The 18,822-nt window shown below is 53.2% G+C and overlaps 3 protein-coding genes across 25 annotated transcripts in view; 2 read left to right on the forward strand and 1 right to left on the reverse strand.

Moving 5' to 3' along the window:
* Positions 1-4,883, forward strand: part of Arhgef40 (Rho guanine nucleotide exchange factor 40) — a 23,858-nt gene extending 18,975 nt beyond the window's left edge. For 3 of the 14 annotated variants that reach the window (XR_010057835.1, XR_010057837.1, XR_010057838.1), the window contains 6 exons: positions 288-465; positions 1,782-1,886; positions 2,083-2,226; positions 2,704-2,846; positions 3,004-3,159; positions 3,285-3,739. Coding sequence is in view for 8 of the 14 variants with exons in the window: in XM_039093478.2 (XP_038949406.1) it covers positions 288-465; positions 1,782-1,886; positions 2,083-2,226; positions 2,704-2,846; positions 3,113-3,154 (612 nt within the window). In the remaining 6 variants the exon portion in view is untranslated. Of the gene's footprint in view, positions 1-287; positions 466-1,781; positions 1,887-2,082; positions 2,227-2,703; positions 2,847-3,003; positions 3,160-3,284 lie in introns of all 14 variants that reach the window. The other 11 variants (XR_005493755.2, XR_001841260.3, XM_039093478.2 and 8 more) reach the window with 11 other exon arrangements.
* Zfp219 (zinc finger protein 219) lies at positions 4,206-18,426 on the reverse strand. Of its 10 annotated transcripts, none has more exons than XM_063274223.1 (6): positions 17,207-17,768; positions 12,696-12,800; positions 7,665-7,753; positions 5,923-7,357; positions 5,505-5,636; positions 4,206-5,269 (listed from the first exon to the last, which is right to left on the reverse strand). In XM_063274223.1, exons 3-6 carry the CDS (start codon positions 7,668-7,670, stop codon positions 4,662-4,664), a joined length of 2,181 nt encoding a protein of 726 aa, XP_063130293.1. In that variant the 5' UTR covers positions 7,671-7,753; positions 12,696-12,800; positions 17,207-17,768; the 3' UTR covers positions 4,206-4,661. The 10 variants fall into 10 exon arrangements, with proteins under 10 accessions (XP_063130293.1, XP_063130294.1, XP_006251942.1 ...); XM_063274224.1 differs by lacking the exon at positions 12,696-12,800 and adding an exon at positions 16,430-16,581 and having other exon boundaries at positions 17,207-17,345; XM_006251880.5 differs by lacking the exons at positions 12,696-12,800; positions 17,207-17,768 and adding an exon at positions 18,214-18,426.
* Positions 14,900-17,478, forward strand: Tmem253 (transmembrane protein 253). Its single transcript, XM_006251919.5, has 6 exons — positions 14,900-15,007; positions 15,492-15,602; positions 15,694-15,750; positions 16,254-16,364; positions 16,444-16,590; positions 16,916-17,478. Exons 1-6 carry the CDS (start codon positions 14,900-14,902, stop codon positions 16,994-16,996), a joined length of 615 nt encoding a protein of 204 aa, XP_006251981.1. The 3' UTR covers positions 16,997-17,478.
* Positions 18,427-18,822: the final 396 nt, after the last annotated feature.

Below are 18,822 nucleotides of genomic sequence, written 5' to 3' on the forward strand. Positions count from 1 at the left end.
CACACACACACACACACACACACACACACACACACACCCTGGTGGAATAGCGTAGTCATGCTAATATTACTACACTCTGGAGAATGTCGCTTCCTGTCTGAGTGAGCCTCAGTTTCCCCGCTGTACATTTAGGCCTGTTAAGCAGCGTTGCCTGCCTGGTATCTGACAAACGTTGAGCAAATGTTTACCGAACATCAACCAAGCTAAACATAGCACTTGCCAGTGTGGTGCCACCCAGTGAGAGACGCCTCCGTCCTCATAACCCAGTCTCTTCTGCCCTTCCTCAGACCGCTGACATGGGGCTGACAGAAAACATCGGGGACAGCGGACTCTGTTTCGAACTGTGGTTTCGGCGACGGCGTGCACGAGAAGCATACACTTTGCAGGCCACTTCGCCAGAGACTAAACTCAAGTGGACAAGTTCTATTGCCCAGCTTCTGTGGAGACAGGCAGCCCACAACAAGGGTAACGGGCAGGCCATAGGGATGTTCTGCTTGGAATCAGAGTTACAGGAGAAGGTTTTCTGGAGAGCTTGGAGATGGCTTGGGAAATCATATAGGAGATAGAAAAGATTTCTTAAGTTTCAGCCAGGCAGTGGTGGCCCACACCTTTAATCCCAACACTTGGGAGGCAGAAGCAGGTGGACCTCTGAGGTCAGTGCCAGCCTGGTCTACAGAATGAGTTCCAGGACAGCCTGGGCTACACAGAGAAAATCTGTCTTTAAAAACCAAAGAGAGAGGGTGCAGACTCAAAGCCTGGTTGAAAAGATATTGCTAAGACAAAAGAGAAAGCTAGAAACTTCCAAGGAACAAAAGAGGTGCAGAACTCCTCGGTGGACTGGGGTCTAAGAACTGCTGTCCCTTGCTTACTGTGTGACCTGGGCTAATTATCTTTTCTTTATTGTAGGTTAGTACTGGGTTTCAATTTGTGTGTGTGTGTGTGTGTGTGTTGATTCTCTGAATCATTCTATTCATCTGAAAACTGCATAGTATTTCCATCAGCTTAAAGTGATGAGGAGGACGGAGTAGGTTGACATGCATGGAAGCACTTTACAAACCACACAGATGTGCAAAACAAACAAACAAACAAACAAACAAAAAAACCCCACAACTCTTGTTCTTAATATCCATGCTAAAGGCAAGCTGAGTGTTACCTGTAAAGTCAGGGGCCAGGAAGAGGGCTCACTGGGTAAAAGTACTTGTCATGCAAGTGTGTGTGGGGACCTGTGTTCAAATCCCCAGGGCCCACATAAAAGTCAGCAGCACTGCAGATGTAGTAACAGGAACTTCGTGATCTCATCACTCCTACAGAGATGGGAGGCTAAGACAGGAATTTCCTCCAGAAGCGAGTCCTCTAACCACACACACACACACACACACACACACACACACACACACGTGTGCATACACACAGAGGGACACACGCACATGCACGCACGCACAAAATCAGGTGGTGAGGAAGCCAAATGGGCAGCATGAAATATACAGAAGAGAACAGATGACTAAAAGAAGTAAGAAGTAAGTAAGTAAGAAGGGGCTGGGGATTTAGCTCAGTGGTAGAGCACTTACCTAGGAAGCGCAAGGCCCTGGGTTCGGTCCCCAGCTCCAAAAAAAAAAAAAAGTAAGTGAAAGGTTACTTACTATCCCAGTCCATGCCTTGACAGTCAAAAGAAAGAAGAGAGGTGTGAGAGTTGAGAAAGAGACCAGAGAGTGAACAGGGTTGTGCGGACACCGAGGCAGGAGGGCCAAGAGAAAGTAACAAAGAGGGTCTCTGTTCCCTAGAGCTCCGAGTGCAGCAGATGGTTTCCATGGGCATTGGGAATAAACCTTTCCTGGACATTAAAGCCCTTGGGGAACGGACACTGAGTGCCCTGCTCACTGGAAGAGGTGAGGTCCAGAGTGCTGGGGGGGGGGGGGGGATGTTCCGAGAGTCAGATCTAGATACAAAATCAATGGGGTGCCAAGTGGGCATCTCTTCCCAAAATGTGGGACTCCCTGGGAAGCCCTCTGTGAGCTGTTCCACGGAGCCAGGAGGACTTTTCCACACCAGCACCCCACCACCCCAACTCCCCACTCTCTGCAGCCGCCCGAACCCGGGCCTCCGTAGCCGTGTCATCCTTTGAGCATGCTGGCCCGTCCCTTCCCGGCCTCTCACCGGGAGCCTGCTCCCTGCCTGCCCGCGTCGAGGAGGAGGCCTGGGATCTGGACGTCAAGCAGATTTCCCTGGGTGAGGCACCTCTCAAGGGGTGGCCCCCGACCGCTGGGTCATGGTGTTCAGGCTGCCTATTGCTGAGCAATTCCTTTTTCTAGCCAAGTAGCCCGGTTGCCATGACAACTACATACAGCTTCCCCATTGCTAAACGAGCCTTCCATCTGGTTGCTAGGGAGATGCTTACAGCAGGCTTTTGCTAAGAAGCACTTCTGTACTTTTCTCTCTAGCTCTCCTTGAGTTTCTATGGAAACTGCCTCAGCTTCCTGTTGTACCCTCCTGGTTCACCACGGCAATTCTTAGTTTCCTGTCGCTTCTTCCCTGGTTGCTCTAATGATGCTGCTGACAATTTCCTGCCTCTTGGTAGGGGGGTTCTCTTGCAACTGGGTTGCTATGGTGACTCACAGCTTCCTGTTGCTATGGAGCTTTTTCTTCCTCGCCAGAGGAGCTTGGTTAAGGTAATATGGAAGGGTTTCATACCTATTCTCACCCTAGCTTCCCCTCCAGCCTCAGAAACACTTGACTCTTCTGGAGATGTGTCCCCAGGACCAAGAAACAGTCCCAGCCTGCAGTCCCCCAACCCTGGGAGCAGTACTCCTGCTCTGAGCAGTGGCGGGATCTTAGGGCTATCCAGGCAGGTGAGTCCCTGCAGTAAGACTGGGAGCAGGTGGTCTCTGTCTCGATGGGCTTTTCTAACCATTTGACAAATTGGGGAGTAGAGGAAGCAAATATTAAACTCTCAGCGGATGCTCAGATTGGATTTGCTATCCAGTCTGCCTTTCTCCTCTCCTCTAGGCCTGGCTGAGAGGCATCAAGGTCAGAGGTCAAAAAAGAATCTTGAGGAGCAGGGAGAGACACTCTCAATAGAGACCATATCTAAACACTGCAATTTCTGTGTCCTCAGAGTCATTCCCGAGCCCTGAGTGACCCCACCACGCCTCTGTGAACTAGGTGAGTCAACACCCCATTTTTCCCACATTCCTTATTCTAAGGACCTTCCTTCCTGACCTCGGGTGCTTGGAAGTCAGCTTCTTGCCTCTCCCAACCCATCTACCCTCTTCTCTCCTGGCTTCCAGAGAAGATCCAGCTTTGCAGCCCCTTCTCAGCACATTCTTGGCTGGGATGCCACTGGGACAAAATGGAGGACCTAAGCTCACAGGTTCCCTCCCTCTGTTTCCTGGACAGAGAGGAGGGCGGGGACCAGAGCTTCCCCTGCCACCACTGTCTAGCTCTCCCCTGCTTGGTGCCTTTTGCTGCAGGAACCAGAGTGACCCTGTTTGCTTGCCTTTATGCACTGGGGACAGGGAAATGTCCCTCTTGCTATGCAACTGCACACCCCTGGGACACTGCTCTGATGACAACCCACTATTCTTCCCAGAAGACTCATCTCGGCCAGGCTGAATGGAATTCCATTCTGGGGTATCACGGGAAATGAAGTGTTCTAAGCCACTGAAGGAGATGGGGTGGGCATTGCAGACTTTATATGTAATTACTGTTATTATACTATTTACATTAAATGTATTTACTCTCACTTTGACTCCCAGGAGCCAGCGCAGGCCTCTGGATTAAGGTGTTTGAACTGACTTCAGTACTTCTCTATAACCACTAAGTAGGATTCAGAAGATAAAACCAAGGCCAGAAAGTAGCTGTCCCTCCCCTTGCTGGCCCAACACTGACAGTCTGTGAGTGTGGGAGAATGCCTCCCCCTCACAGGCTCTAGGAAGCTCAACGAACTCTGAAGTTCCTCCTCCATTTTGCACCCACTCCTTGAGGCTGAGACGGTCAGATGGGCCCAGCACAGTGCAGTAGTTATCTAGTGATGTCCGCAGGCCGCAGTGCAAGAGAACCCAAGGCTATTTATTACCAATGCTAATTCTTGGGGCCACATCCAGGGTCACTGAATCCGAAGTCTGGGCGGAAAGCAAAGCTTTGCATCTGTATCAAACTCATTGCCCAGGAACAGTGAAACACAGGCAGACACGCAGACACGCAGGGCCTTGTGCCTCAAGACACCTGTTTATTGGGGACATGACTCTTCAACAGGGGTGACAGGAATCGTACCAAAAATAGCAACGTCTACAGGGCCCCTGACAGGGCTAGAAGGGTACAGTGCCCCCCACCCCCACCCCTTATACAAAAATAAACTCTCATGCCTATGGACCAGCAGAAACTGGCAGAGTGGCTCCTTAACAGCAGCACATCCTCTACCAGCCCTAGGACCCCGTTCTTTGACCCTCACCTCTGCCACGTCTAAGGCACTGTGACTCCTCTGGGCTGGGTGGGTATTGCTTGCCCACTCTCCTTCACCCACTGCCCACTTTACCTCTTGGTCCACCTTGGGCTGGGATACGGGTCCCACACTGCTCCCTGCTGGCTGCTCTACCCAACTACCTCTAGCACTCCCCGCTCCCGCGGGGTAAGCTTACTACACTAATCACTCCTAAGAGGGCTCCCTACCGTTCTTGACCCCCAAGACCTGCCTCTCCGGATCTAGACAGCCCTGGGCTGCCCTCCTCTTCTAGTGGAGGACTGGGAGGGGTCTCCCCTGACGGTGCCCGGACATAGGGTGGAGATGTGTCAGCACGGGGCTGCCGGCGGCCCCGTGCACGACGGCTGTGGTGTACTTGCAGATGCAAGGCCATGAGCTCAGGAGCTCCAGTGGCAAAGGGGCAGAAGAGGCAGCGGTGAAGGGCACCCCCTGACCCGGCCTCACCTCCCGGGCCTGCCCGTAGGGACAGGTCCAGGGGTTCGGCCTCACCACCTCGCCCGTTGCGCAGGGTCCTCCCAGGGCTGGCAGGCTTCCTGCGGGACCCTGGTCCGGTGCTGCTCGAAGTAGGCCGGGTACTTGCAGTGCCCTCTACCCAGGTAGCAGAGGCCTGAGTGGGCTTGGCTCCTGACTGCGGCTGCAGTGAGCCCCGCTGGGAAGGTGGCGGGGGCTCTGGGGGAGGCCCAGGACCCGCACTGCTCCTCTGCTCACGGTGGTGACGCTGAAGGTGATACTTGAGCGAGCCCGACTGGGTACCTGCATAGTCGCAGTGTGGACACTTGTAGGGACGCTCTCCTGTGAAGAGTGGGTTAGAGTAGGTCATGGGGTCACTGTCACTCGCACACCTACACTGGTATTTTGCTCAATTTACAAACTTCATCCCAAGGACCAGGAGTAAATGCTGACTCCCCACGAGGTGATTTAGATGATCTTTCCAACCTGAAAGGGGGCCAGCATGGCCTCCAGCCTTCTGGTTGCTCTTACCTCTCTTCCCCCTAGACCCTCCCCTATGCAGAATGCCTGGCCTCACCTGTGTGCACGCGAAGATGCACTTTGAGGTGATGCGCCGAGCGGAAAGATTTCCCACAGAAGGGGCAGTCCTTGCCAGTGGCCCCACGGCCCGCTTCAGATCGTGTCCCTCCAACCAGCAGCCCGTTTTCTTCTGCAACACGATAAAAGGAAGTTATAGGGTCTCCCTGCCTTGTCCCGGCCATTATACCCACCATCCTTTGGGCCCAAGAGGAAGGAGGTTTGGGGAAACAGATCTGTTAAAGAGATAATACCCTTAGGAAACCACAAAGTTTCCAGTAGGAGAAAGAGAGGTGCGGGGTCGGGGATGGAGGATAGAAGCTCAGGAGAAATCGAAGCAGGTCTTCTGAAAAGGAGTGTTGGACAAAGTTTCAAGAATCAAATGCCACCGATCCCCAGAGAAAATAGTGTGTACATACCTTGGGTGGCCGTAGATCTTGCCTGGGCCCCCACAGCAGGTGCAGACTGTCCTGACCCCTCACCCGGGTTGGGATGTAGGGAAGTCAGAGAGCCCAGTGACCTGCCTCGGGCCCAGCTCTCCTCTTCCGCTTCCACCACTTCTTCTTCCTCCTCTGGTTCCTCTGTACGGTGTCGCCGGGCCCGGTTGGGCAGAGCTGAAGGCAGTGGGCGGAATCCTCCATAGCTTCGGCCACCTCCAGGGTCAGCACCCTCACCATTGGGTCGTACTTCCCCAGCTCGTACACTCAGGTAGCCTAAGAGGCTCGGGGGCTCTCGGCGCTCAGCCGGAGTGGGTGCTGGGGCCAGGAGGAGCGCAGGACCCAGTGGCTCATAAGCCAGAAGGCTCAGGTCAGGAGGCTGAGGGGCCCTGGCAGGCGCAGAGCCGGGGCCTGGAGCACGCAAAGGACCCAGCTTGCTGGTGTGCACCTTCATGTGGTTCTTAAGGAACCAGGGCTCCTTGAAGCAGCGACCACATACGGGGCACGCATGATCAAAGGAGGCCTTGTGCTTGCGCATGTGACCCTTGAGAAACCAGGACTGTGTAAAGCTCTGGCCACACACCTGGCAACGGAACTCAGGTGGCGCGGGGGGCTCCTCCGGAGGCGCAGGAGTTGGGGCAGGGTTTGCCTCACGTTCAGGCTCTGGCCTAGGTTCAGGCTCAGGCTCAGGCTCAAGGGCAGATCTGGGTTCTTGCTGGGGTGGAGGCTGGGGTTCAGGTGTAGCAGTAGCCGCCAGGGGGCGCTCGGAAGCCCCGTGGGCCGTCAGACTGTGGTGCAGCAACTCCTCCTCCTGGCTGGAGCCAAAACTGCACAAGCTGCACTTCCAGGGCCTGTGCAGGATATGCAGGTGGCGTTCCCGCTCCGCCGAGGTGCGAAACTTGCCTTTGCAGAAAGGACAACGGAAGGCAGATGAGGAAGGAACCTGAGGGCGCGCCAGGCCCTCTGCGGCAGGGCTGGACTGCATGCCCCCTGAGCTTCTGGCTCTCCCGAGTCGGGCTTCACGAAGCAGGGCGCGTTCCTCCAACTCCAGCAACAGCCGTGCAGCAGGACTGCGTGGACGCTCCGGCTGGTGCGTTCGGAGATGAGAGCGTAGCAGGGCCCGCTGAGCTGCGCGGTGGCCGCAATGTGGGCACTGGAAGGCTTGGGCGCCCGGATGGGCTCTCAGGTGCAATGCCAGGATAGAATTGAATCGGAAGCGCTTTCCGCACACAGGACAGGGGAAGCGCCGTTCGCCTGCACGAGTCTCAGACCAGCCCACTGCTCCCATCCCAGGAGAGCCGGGTCCTGGGGTCCCGCTGACACCTGGTCCGTTGGAGTAGCGCTGAAGATCCAGCTCGCCGTCGAAGGCTGGTGGGGAAGGCTCTAGGTGGCCGACCAGGATGCGGGGACGTGAGCCCTGTGGGGAAAGAGGCACGTAGAGGACAGGGTGGAAAGGGTGGAAAGGACCGACTTGTAGAAAACGCAAAGGCATCAAGGGCACGAAGAACAGAAGAGTGTGTATGTAAGTTAGGAGGTTGAGGCCGGACCTAGGTACACTGGTGCCTCTCACCTCCAGAAACTGTGGGATGAGTGGAAGTTAGACACTGGGGCCAAATTAATAATAATAACGTGTGTTACAATAATAGGAAGTTTAAAAAAAATAGGAGGCAGGAGAGGGTGTACCGTTGGAGGTACTTTGCAGGTCAAGGAAGAACTTCACTCACCTCCATGGACCCCCTTCACATTCTTTGGTTCTGAGGATTGGAAGGAGGAGGAAGAAAAGCTGCTAATGAAGGCAACAGGTGCGGAGGTGCTAAAACAAGACAGAGTGATTGGAGGAACGATGAGCCCTGGCTTTCAGCAGTAAAGTCACCCCACTTAGCAGCCTGTATTCTTGAAGCCCATCCCTGCTTTCTACTGTGATCCTGAGGTATCACATGCTTCCTACTTGCTATATCAAAACTTGCATCCCTTGATCTGCCAACTTGTATGATGAATCCAGACTTCCTCCCCCAAATGATGTTTTCAACACCTAGTCCAGAACCACCATCACTACAAACACACACACACACACACACACACACACACACGCACACGCACACGCACACACACACACACACACACACAATGTGGGAGGGCATCATAGTATACCCCTCTTCCACTCGCGTTGGGCTGTGCCCCTGGATAAACAAATGTGGAGAGCTAGCCATACTCCTGTTATCCAAACGGTACTAGCTCCTCTCAGACCCAGGGCCAGCCAGCCAGAATCCCTCCAGGTTCCTCCTCCTCGCTTCTGCCGGCACCCAGTCTTCTGGTCTTTCCTCCTCCCCCTCCCCCTTCCTGGATTCCTGATCCATTCATTTCCATTCATTACAGAGACTCATTCATGCATGGGAGAGAAACACCTCCCAGCAGCAGAGTCTGGAGACAGAGGGGGAGGGGCATGAAGGGAGAGCCAGCTACAGAGGGAATGAAGAGTTGGGGGAGGCCTGGAAGTTAAGGAGCACTACCGGCCTAGGGAAGGGGTTAAAAACTGCAAATCCCATTTAGGTTTCACCCCGTTTCAAACCTTGGAGCCTGTGGTTTGACGGGGCATCTCAGCCCCTTTGTCCAGAGCTGTTCCGAAGCTGGCTTTCCTCCTCTCTGCAGGGGAGAGGCTTCCTCACACAAGAGGAGGATTACACTGGCTCTGAGCTCAAGAGGCTGGAGTGAGGGATGGGGGGCGGGGCCTTGCCATCTGCACAGATAGGGGATCCACACAAGCTCTGAGCAGGAAGGGGTTAAAATTCTCCATCTAAAATTCCCTGTCCCCGACCAGCGCTGCACAGGGCTGAGAAGAAGAGAGTTGAGGAAGAGGATGGTAATGGAGGTTTTCCCGCTGTTTAACTGCTGGCAAGGTCATGGAATTCAGGCTTCAGTGGATGGATGACCAGAAGTCATCCTATCTACCTTCCTTCTTCCATATTGAACTGTATCTTGTTCAGGCTAGATGAACTTGGGCCTAGCTTCTTTTTTTTAAACCTCAGACATAATACTCGATAAAGAACTTCCTTACAATGAGATTTATGAAACTGAAATGGGTTACTAAGAAAAACAAAGAGGACTCAAGCTTTACTTTACTTACAAATTTTTAACTGAAGAGAACTGGGCCAGGAGTTAGCCCTGCTTATCAGCAAAGAAAAGACTGGGGATCCAAAGCTTCTTTAATTTTCAATATTTAGTGGATGTAGCAAGACTTTATGCAGGGGTAAACAAACACCTGTCACATGCAGAATCAGACTTTTAAGTATAAATTAGCAAGATGTCCTGTTCAAACATCAGTAGAAAACCACTGCCACATAATGTGTGTGTTTTTATGGGTCCAAACTCAGGCACCCTTTCCTAGCTTGCGGGTCTTCCAAGTAAGACTGTTACTGGGCCCAACAGCCTGGGCAGGCTCACTGACAACTGCATAAAGGTGAGTTCGAATAGAAGAACTAAGGAGTGCTGGGATTGCAAGCCTAGGCCTTCAGTAATCCGTCTGTGAAATGAGTTATACTGAATTTACACTTACAGTTTCTGCCAACATGAAAGTTGTGTGCTTTTAAGTCACGGGTCTCTTCTGGCCCCCAAGATGCTAAAACAAATGGCCATTCCTTCAGTACCATGGAGAGTGCAGTGGGCTACTAGAGATGGCCCTCTGGCTACCTTAGTACCACAGATAGAGCTAGGAAGTGCTAGAGAGGCCACGTAGGCCATTTTAGCACCAAAGAGGACAGAAATTAGTGGATTACACTGTGTGTGTGTGTGTGTGTGTGTGTGTGTGTGTGTGTGTGTGTGTGTGTGTATTCATTCATATATATATATATATATATATATATATATATATATATATGAATGAAACCATGTCAGGAGGAGTGGAGGGATATCCACCAGAGGAATTATTGTGGCCTTTTATTGAAAATAGAAAATGCACACACCTAGAAAAAATTTAATTAGCTATACAGAATGTCATAACAGTTACAGTTTGTACATCCTGGAATGGGTTACTGAGGCATCGTATTTGAGTCCATCACATTCTGTTGCTTTCCTGGGGATTCCCGGAACATCCTGGTGTACAGCCAATCTGGTATATTCAGAGGAAGCAGATGGCTGGGAGGGGTGTGTGTGTGAATACTGCATGGTCATAGCTGACTAACCTATGGGCACATATTCTGATTCTGAGAAGATTCTAGGGCCTCTAAAACTGCCTGTACACTAAGCAAAGCATGTCATAGGAGAATGGCCTAATATCTGAGGCAAAGAGAGGAGAAAAAGGCCAGGCTTCCTCACCCAAACAAGAACCCCCACACTTCTGCATGTAGCAGTTTCCAGGACGGAAAGCACAGACACAGAAGAAGGCACAAATTGAAGACGAATTTCTCCTCAGGGGAAATTCCCCAGAAGGTGGCCTAAAATCAGTAAAATCCACCGAGACCTCTTAGGCCCAGTCAAGATGGCTTCCGTCATCCCTACATCAAACCAGGTCTCAGGCACCAGAGCTCATAAATCGTTCTGAATAAGAGAAAGTACCGACAGAGATGGAGTCTGTGACCTGGTTTGGAACCTAAGTCAGACATGTATTGTCTGTGGACGCTCCTCACATTTTTCTATACTCAAGGCTTAAACACCGCCCCGGAGCCTTGGCCAGAAAGTGGCACTGACCTACTTTCCACACGCAGTGGGAATCAGGGGTTATCTTGTTCCTGTTTGTATTTTGCAGGGATACAGGACCAGCGTTACAAATTAGAAATATTTCCAAAGCAACAGGCCAATTACTTTTGCATACTAGGAATGCCGTTGCAGAAGTGTGGACCACCAAATATTACCAAGGATGAATGAACGGATGGTGAAAAGACTCACAGAAGAATTCACTAAATAAAGGACCAAGAACACTGCCCCTCCCCACCCCAAATCTTGTGATTTTTTTTTTAAGGTCAAGTATTCAGTAGCAAAAGATCAGGGTCTCTGGGGCCTAGCAGTAATTAGGCCTCTGTCTCTGGTCATCCCCAACACATGATTTTCCCCCCCTCTCCTTGGCAATCTCCCCTCTCCTAAATCAGCTAAGAAATATGAACCACAGCGCTAGATGAAAGTAAATGGAAATTAGACAGTCCAGAGTCAAGACCCCCTGGAGAACACATATATGAGAACAACTCACTTGTAAGGTCTCTCTATGCCTCTCTGAACCTCGCCGTTCTGAGAGCTGTTTCAGATCCACACTACACTGAACCTGGACACCTTTAGAATGAGTTCTTGGGAAAGGACTGGGGGGTGGAGGTGGGGGCCCAACATGAAATTTCAGTCATCATTGGCCCCCAAATAACTGAAGAGGTGAGAGGGAGGGACGACCACGCGTGCGCGCGCGCGCGCACACACACACACACACACACACACACACACACACACACACACACACACACACTCTTATCCTAGACCCATGTTCTAGCATGTCCTAACTTGACCCCATTCTGAAAGTTCTGAGGAGCCTGCGATTGGGGGGTAAAGAGGACTAGAGCTGGCCCTAAAAAAAAAGTCAGTGTTAGTGCCTGCATGAGCCTCAGTTCTCAGGCTGGGAGGTGGGTGGGAGACCTTCTGGGAAAACACCCCTCTTAAAAACCGGTAGGCAAGCAGAGCAGGCCCTGTGATCTCACACGAGGGACTCCACCAGCACACCTCACACTCAACCCGTGGAAAATAATCCAGGAGGATAATGGGGGCAGGGTTGGGAGATAGGGAGGCCAGAGCTCAGCTACCCCGGGCCAGGAGAACAAAAGCAGAGTTACAGCCGCCTCCGCGGCTGCCGCGGGCCGAGCTCTTTGTGACACTTTGTTTGGGACACAGAGAGAAGCACCCCCATCCTCTCCCCTCCCCCCCTGCCCTGCCTGGTCCCCGAGAGTTAGCTCCTTCCCCCAACCCCACCCCGCTGCACCTGGGCTGGGGGCGCACCTCCACTGTGTTCTCAGCTTTCCCACCGCGCACCCCCAGGCCCCCTGCACCCCAGGCCGCGGCGCCCGGCCTCACGGCCCCTACAAAGCCGCGCGCCCCCGCCCCGCGCCGCGGCCCTCCCCTCCGTGCGGGGTTCCCGGCTCCCCCACCTGGCCCCCTCCCCCGAACCCCCCCAACTCTCACGCCCGCCCCGCCGCCCCCACCCCGCCCCCCGAAGCGGCGGGCGAAGTTTGCCGGGGCCGCGCGGCGCCCCTCCCCCGCCCCCGCCCCCTGCACCTGCTCCGCGCGCGCCCCCTCCGGGAGGGGCGGGGAGGGCGGCGGCGGGGGGGCGCGGGGGGAGCGGCTACTCACGAGCCCCGGCGGGCGGCGGCGCGGGCGGCGGCGGCGGCGGGCCGGCGGCGCGGGCGTCAGCGTTACGTGGGGCCGGGGGAGATGCGCCGGGCCCCGGCCCCCCCGCCCCCGGCCCGGCCCCCGCCCCTCCCCGGCCCTCCGCCCCCGGCCCGGCCCGCATTGTGTGCGGCGGGAGGCGGCCCGGCCATTAGCATGCGGGGGGCGGCGCGGCGGGCAACGCGCTCGGGCTCCGGGGCCGGGGGACCCCCGGAGCGGCAAGAGGTGGCCGCCAGGGGGTGCGGGCCTTGGGGGGCCGGGGGCGTCGCGCGAGGAGGAGGGGGCGGGGGTGGGGCGCGCAGACCGTTCCTCGAGGGGACTGGAGGAGATTGTGAAAGGTCATCTTGTCCTTCCCCCAGCCTCCAAGCAGGCTGCCCCTCCCACCCTAGACCCGGACATACCAGGGAAGGAGTTGGCTCTGCCGCTGCTTCTGCCCCAACATGCACAGGCTCGGGAAGTTCTTCCTGGGGTTTTATCTCAAAGCCTCTCCCTTACAATTTGTCTCTCTTTTGGGAGAGGAGGAGGGGCGATTATAGAGATAGTTAATGTCTGCCGTACAAGAAACATTATTAAAGTTACTCTTCCGCCTTTGCCGTTCTTGATAAACACTTCTTGCTCCTGCTTCACGAATTCTTATTTTCCGTTCTTTAAGATACTTTAATGGCTCTTCAATGCAACAATATTTACTGAGTGCTTACCAAGCACCCGGCGCTGTGCTCAACACTGGGGGTATGCAGAGAGGAGGGGGATCTGTTACTTTCTCTCGACACGATTATAGCCCAAACAGTAGTTGCACACTCCTAAGTGGCATACTCAGATTTAGTCAATATTTACCCGATGATTGTTCACGTATTTAGCAGCATGAGATCTTTCCAGTAATCCTCTAATATAAGCTCCATTTACAGAAAAAGGAGGATCAACGTCTCTCCTTCCACTGACCTGCAAATTCAGGGGTCCTCATCACAAGGCCTATATCTCAACCTTGCCATTAAAATAAAGTCAACTCTCGTGGTGATTGAGAGGAAGCAGGCACAAACAATTTGTCTGGTTCCCTTTAAACTTCGATTCCCGGTGCCCAGGAAATCAGCATGGATACAGTGCTCCAGTGATGTTGGCTCAGCAGTGAGTAGGGCAGAAGTGGCTCATGAGGAAAGCTTCTCTCTTCCTCCTGCGCCTCAACTCCCAAGGATCTTCTGGCTCCGTTTCTTTTATTTACGGTGGTTATAAATAATAATGGCCACCTCTTTATGTGGTGTGTACTGGGCTAAGCTAATTCGTTGGGTTCTCCCTTCATGCTCAAGGCAACCCTTGAAATCGGTATTGTTAATTTCCCTTTACAGATAAGGAAACAGATTAAGTAACTGACTGGGGTCAGCCAGATAGATCAGGGACGCGGGCACAGGTAGTATCATCTCGAGACCTCAGGCCCTTTCTTATATTTGCTCTGTAAAGTACACATTCAGGCCAGCTGGCTCTTTCTTAAATGTGGAAATAAATGTTCTCACCTTCACTTCTGAGTAAGCCCTGTGGTAATATGGGGCAGCACATCTGTATGACCTCAGCACCTTACTCACCCTGGAGTCAACCTCCCTTCCGGGGCATACATATTGTTGTTAGTTCTGTTTATCAGGGAATGAAATGGAGTTCAATTAGGTAAAATAATGTAGCCAGGGTCATAGATCTGAAAAGGTGACAGAACCAAGATTCTAGACCAGGCTTATGGGGACCTTTTTTATCTCAAAAATATTGTTGGTATAGTATCCTTTTAACACTAGCACCTAGGTATTGGTCTTCACTGGGTCAGAAACAATCCCCAGTATACAAGACCTTCCTTCCATGTAATCAGCTAGTCAAAGTCCAGTTCGGGGGGTGGGAGGGGAATCCTTCAAGAAAGAAAAGCCTGGTGATTTAGCTCAGTGGTGGGTGCTTGCCTAGCATTCACAGAGCCCTGGGATGGATCCCTAGGGTCACCCTTAGAAAAAGAGGTGAGGGGAAGAAACTGCCCAGAAAAGCCAGGGGAGGGGGGATGAAAACTGGCCTGGGAGCAGGGTTCCCAGTGGAGCAATCCAGACAGCAACACAGAATCTCACTAGGACAGAGTGAGTAATTTGAGGAGGAAGCCAAAGAACAAAGACTGAATGGAAAGAAGGGGAGATAGAGGTCTAGGATGATTTTGTCCATATCGATGAAGTAAGAGAACCCTGATGAAGGGTAGAATAGGGTAATAGAAAGTGGAAATACTGAGGCAAGCTGAGTGGCCAGTGGAGTGAGCCGAGGCTCATGTCTACGTAAAGCAACTCCCTGGATCTTTAGGCCCTCATGGTGACCTTTGCCCCACCACACCTCAGCTCTCTGACAGAGTATGCCAGGAAAGGACTGTCTGCTCTGAGCTACCGGCCCCCTAAGGAATACTGTGAGCCCGCTGAGTTCCAACCCATTGCAGCGACCGCTTCAGAGTAGGTAGGTGTAAGGTTTCTGTGCCTCAACCCTGAATTAGGAGTGGGCAGAGGGGTCAATGAAAGAGATGTTGTGTGTCTCCCTTTCCTGAAAAGTCCCACAATGAGCTTTTCCAATCCAGGAAATACCTGTTACAGCCAAGTGAGCGATGGATCAAAATGTTGATCAGCCAAGGCAGGAGGAGCCCAGCCTTCGCCTGGAAAAACTACAACACTGGGCAAAACGCAGGCACAGTGGACATCTACTGGTGCTGGCGGTGAGGCCGGGTTGCCCCACTTCAAGTTTTAGCTGACTGGACACAGTTCAACTCCACCCATGTTCAGTGAGCACATACCATGTACCAGAAACTGTGATGGGGATTGGGGGGAGGCCAGGAGAAATGTACAAATTAACAAAGCAAACCCCTTCATTTCCAAGTAGCCTGCCTCTTTACCTTTGGGGAAAACATGAAGGTAAGTGAACTATAAAAATGAGACAGAAAGGGGTTGGGGATTTAGCTCAGTGGTAGAGCGCTTGTCTAGCGAGCGCAAGGCCCTGGGTTCGGTCCCCAGCCCCGGAAAAAAAGAAAAAAAAAAATGAGACAGAAAGAAAAAAAAAAGCGGCATCTAGTTTTTGAATTTCACTTTTTAAACTGCCCCAGCATGGGTACTTTCCTCTACCGTGCATTTATCCCCATTAATGATATCTAAATGATGAAAGTCTCCGATAGTCCCCTCTAATTGCCCTGCTCTGGCCTCCAGGTGAGCCAACTATGGCTGGCAATAGCTGTGGTCCCCTTTACTCTCTCGGTTTCCTGCTTGAACTCTGCCTGTCACCTGGCCACAGTGCTGCCACTTTGGCCTGGAGCCTCGGTAAGACCCACCATAAGGGAGGGTGAAAGGAAGGGCCTGGGGACCCCTCTCTAACAAAACTAGGGTTCAGCAAGTCCTCCTAACCATTTAGGGTCTCCTCACTGGCATCGTTACCCTTGAATTTCGAAGAGCACCTTGCATCTGGAAGGTGAGAGACTATAATTCAGGCCTGTCCTCCCATTCTCCCAAACACACACATACACACACACTCATGCCCCTCAATCCCAAAAGTGATTTTACCTCTCAGCTGTCTGTCCCTGACTGAAGCAAGAAAGTGAGAATGTTAGAAAGCTTATGAACCTGCTTGAAGGTAGGAAAAGAGGAGCAGAAATCTGTTAGTTGTTTGTTCATTTTGTGTGTGCATGGTGCTGGGGACTGAACCCAGAAACACATGCACAATAGGCAAACACTAGCCCTGGGCTAAAGCTTCAGCCCCCACCCCCATAAGTTACTCAGGATGGTCTTGAACATATCCTATAGCCCAATCAGGCCTTGAACTTTTGATCCTCTGGCCTGGGCCTCCCAAGTGTCAGGGACTACAGGTCTACATGAGTCCTGTGTCTGAGTTCTGTTTTCAGCTAGGGTGTAGGTGGAGTTTGAGTTTGCAATGGGTCTCCCAAGCCGGTCAGGGCTGAGCTGGCTCACTGGTAGGTGCGGGCCATGATGATATCCAACACCTTGAACCTGATCTTGGGCTTCATTGCGGTGGTGATGGAGGTGATCAAGACAGCCTTGGGGACTGCCTCTGCTGACTCCTCCCAGGTACAGGTAAATGAAGGAGAAAGGGCAGAAGAAAATAGGGGCTGAACCCAGAAAAGCATCCTCACCCTGCTACCTGCAGTCGACAGGGTTGCTGGTGCTAGAGCTCAGCGCCGAGGCCTTCACCCTAGGGGGAGTGCTGTTCTCAACATACGCTCTATTCTTGCTGAGCCAGAGGAAGCCTGGATCCTTCAAGAAGTCAAGGCTGCAGTACCAGGAGCTACAGGAGGTAGGGGTGCAGGGAGAAAAGCATGAAGCGGCTAGCTTCCAGCTAACTTTTCATCCCGCTGCCCTAGTCTGTGCATTTACGGGCCAAGAGTGGAGCAGTAAGGAAATGAAGGGTTGAAACTGATTGGCTTTCTGGCGTTGGACGTTAGTTCCCTAATGAGGTTTGTGAAGGAATTGGGTATTTAATGACTGGAGCTACATCGTGCATAAACATTAGGAAGCTGCCATAATGTATCATTGCAAAGACTGGAAAAACTGGAAGGGACTTGCTTCTACCCGGGGTTTCTCCTTTGCTGACCCTAAAATTTGCTCACATCTGTTTTCAGGGTCTCTCTGAGGTGGAGGAGGTTTCTGGTTTGGAGAATGATCCCGTGGTGGCTAGCACAGGAAATAGAACGGAGGAGTGAGTGGGAAAGACAGGTGCCACTGTCCTCCTACGCCAAGGGGAGTATCTCCAGGCACTTCTGCATCGTGCACCTCTCTTGGACTATAACTGGACTCCCCCAAGATGTGCATGAAGCCCAAAGGAGTGTTCTCAGTTTCCCCTCAAACCAGGCCCATTTCTCTTCTCTTCTCCATTAGAGGAAGATAATCTCTGGACTAGAGACCTCCCTCACCTCACTCCTTGTCAAGCAGCTTCTTTCCTTGCATTCTTCGCCTTCTTCCTCCCTGCCTCTCCATCCAGCTTCACGTCTGCCTCATCTCACTGTTCACCTTTCACAATCCCATCCACTCCAAGCCCGGCTGCTGCACCAGCCAACCCAGAATCCGCGTCGGTTGTGCTCCAGGTCTCCCTTGGATCCGGGTCCTGCCTAATTTACCAGACTACAAATCCCAGGATGCCCCGCTACCCCGTGACCTACTGCAAAATAAAGAGCCTTCCCTCGGCGGTGGGGGCGCTGTGCATCTGCTGAGTGACGCCAGGCGCTGGGAGCAGGGCCTAGCCGAGTTTCCCCGGACGCGACCACTGGCCCCGCGTGCGGGGAGGCACGGAGAGGGCGGTCGCGCACAGAGGCGCCGCCACCGCGGCCAGGCCACCGCCACCGGCTGCGGGTCTCTAGCCCTCTTGCCTGCAGCTTCGGGTACTGGCAAAGGCTGGGGGTCGGCGCCTGGCCAAGCCGCGCTTCCCCAGGTGCTGCCGCCGCGCCCCTCGCGCGAGTGCCCAGGTTCAGAGTCCTGAGACTTGGAGCGCGCGCGAGAAGGGGGTTGGAGATGATGAGTCAGAGGCGCCGGCCCTCCTCGCCCCCTCCCCCCTGGGCCGGGCGCTGGAGAGGACAGGCTGGCTGGGCAGGCGGGGGTACCGACCTAAGACTTTCCCGCCTCTAGTGAGCACGCTGGTGGACCCAGCCCGCGTGGCCGCCACCCTTCCCAAGGCGGGAGCAGGACTGCGCAGGCTCAGCCTTTCGGCCGCCCTCGGCGGGCCTTTGATCCCTGCAGCGGTAATGGTCGCTGAAGCTCTTTTTGTACTGTGCCCACACCACTTATGACCTCTGCAAGTGTACAAAGATGATAGACTCCGGTGGTTTGGGGGAAAAGCCCAGGAAAACGGTGGATCCCAATAGCACCAGGGGGCAGCTTAGTGGCTGCTGAAAAGTAGAGATTGACTAGGCCTAAGAGAACTCACCCCAAATTCACATAGTGCCCGGGATGGGTGTTCGCCTCACATCATTTTTGTTCCCACTTGAGAAGGCTTCTTTTCCCTAGAGAATGCTGCTTCTCCGGGCTCAGGCAAGCCCAGGTACCAGTGAAGCTAGAGCGCAGCCTGGCTGGCTTGCCTTGACATTGCAGTGGCGCCAGCTGCAGATCCTTTCTGTTTGTGACACCTTGGGAGTGGTAATAGTCGCCCTATGACAAAGTTACGTGTGAGTATTAGTGGGTGGAGACAGTTCTGGGATCAGGCTCTGGAATGGAGAGAACGCAATCTGGGCCTCCTCCATTTCTTCTCTCCCCCAATCAAACTGCACGAATAGTGAAGGGCTCATGTGTGAAGGGCTCTGAGAAGAGAATATTTTTCTTCAAAGTCAGGACCTAGTGGCCAAAGAAACTATAGGGGGAAACCAGCAATTAGCTGTCTTCCAGCTTTTACCGCTGTAATCAGAAACCTGGATATTGCATTCTGCATCTTAAGAGAAACGCAACGACCGTATAAATGAGTCTCTTAACAATGCTGAACACTCAGGGCCAAAACCTCTGGTTTTATTTCTCATTACTTTGTGTCCAGAATAACCAGCAA

The sequence above is a fragment of the Rattus norvegicus genome, chromosome 15 (assembly GCF_036323735.1).
Source record: "Rattus norvegicus strain BN/NHsdMcwi chromosome 15, GRCr8, whole genome shotgun sequence".
NCBI lineage: Eukaryota > Metazoa > Chordata > Mammalia > Rodentia > Muridae > Rattus > Rattus norvegicus.

What these genes read in the sequence shown, in the direction of transcription:
- Zfp219 (XM_006251880.5), bottom strand. An exon ending in AAGATCTACGGCCACCCAAG is followed by an intron (nt 5,637 to 5,922) that starts GTATGTACACAC and finishes ATCGTGTTGCAG; the next exon opens with AAGAAAACGGGCTGCTGGTT. An exon ending in GCATCTTCGCGTGCACACAG is followed by an intron (nt 5,270 to 5,504) that starts GTGAGGCCAGGC and finishes CACTCTTCACAG; the next exon opens with GAGAGCGTCCCTACAAGTGT.
- Tmem253 (XM_006251919.5), top strand. Translation starts at nt 14,900, where the DNA reads ATGGATCAAAATGTTGATCAGCCAAGGCAGGAGGAGCCCAGCCTTCGC. An exon ending in CACTTTGGCCTGGAGCCTCG is followed by an intron (nt 15,603 to 15,693) that starts GTAAGACCCACC and finishes CTAACCATTTAG; the next exon opens with GGTCTCCTCACTGGCATCGT. An exon ending in CCTCTGCTGACTCCTCCCAG is followed by an intron (nt 16,365 to 16,443) that starts GTACAGGTAAAT and finishes TGCTACCTGCAG; the next exon opens with TCGACAGGGTTGCTGGTGCT.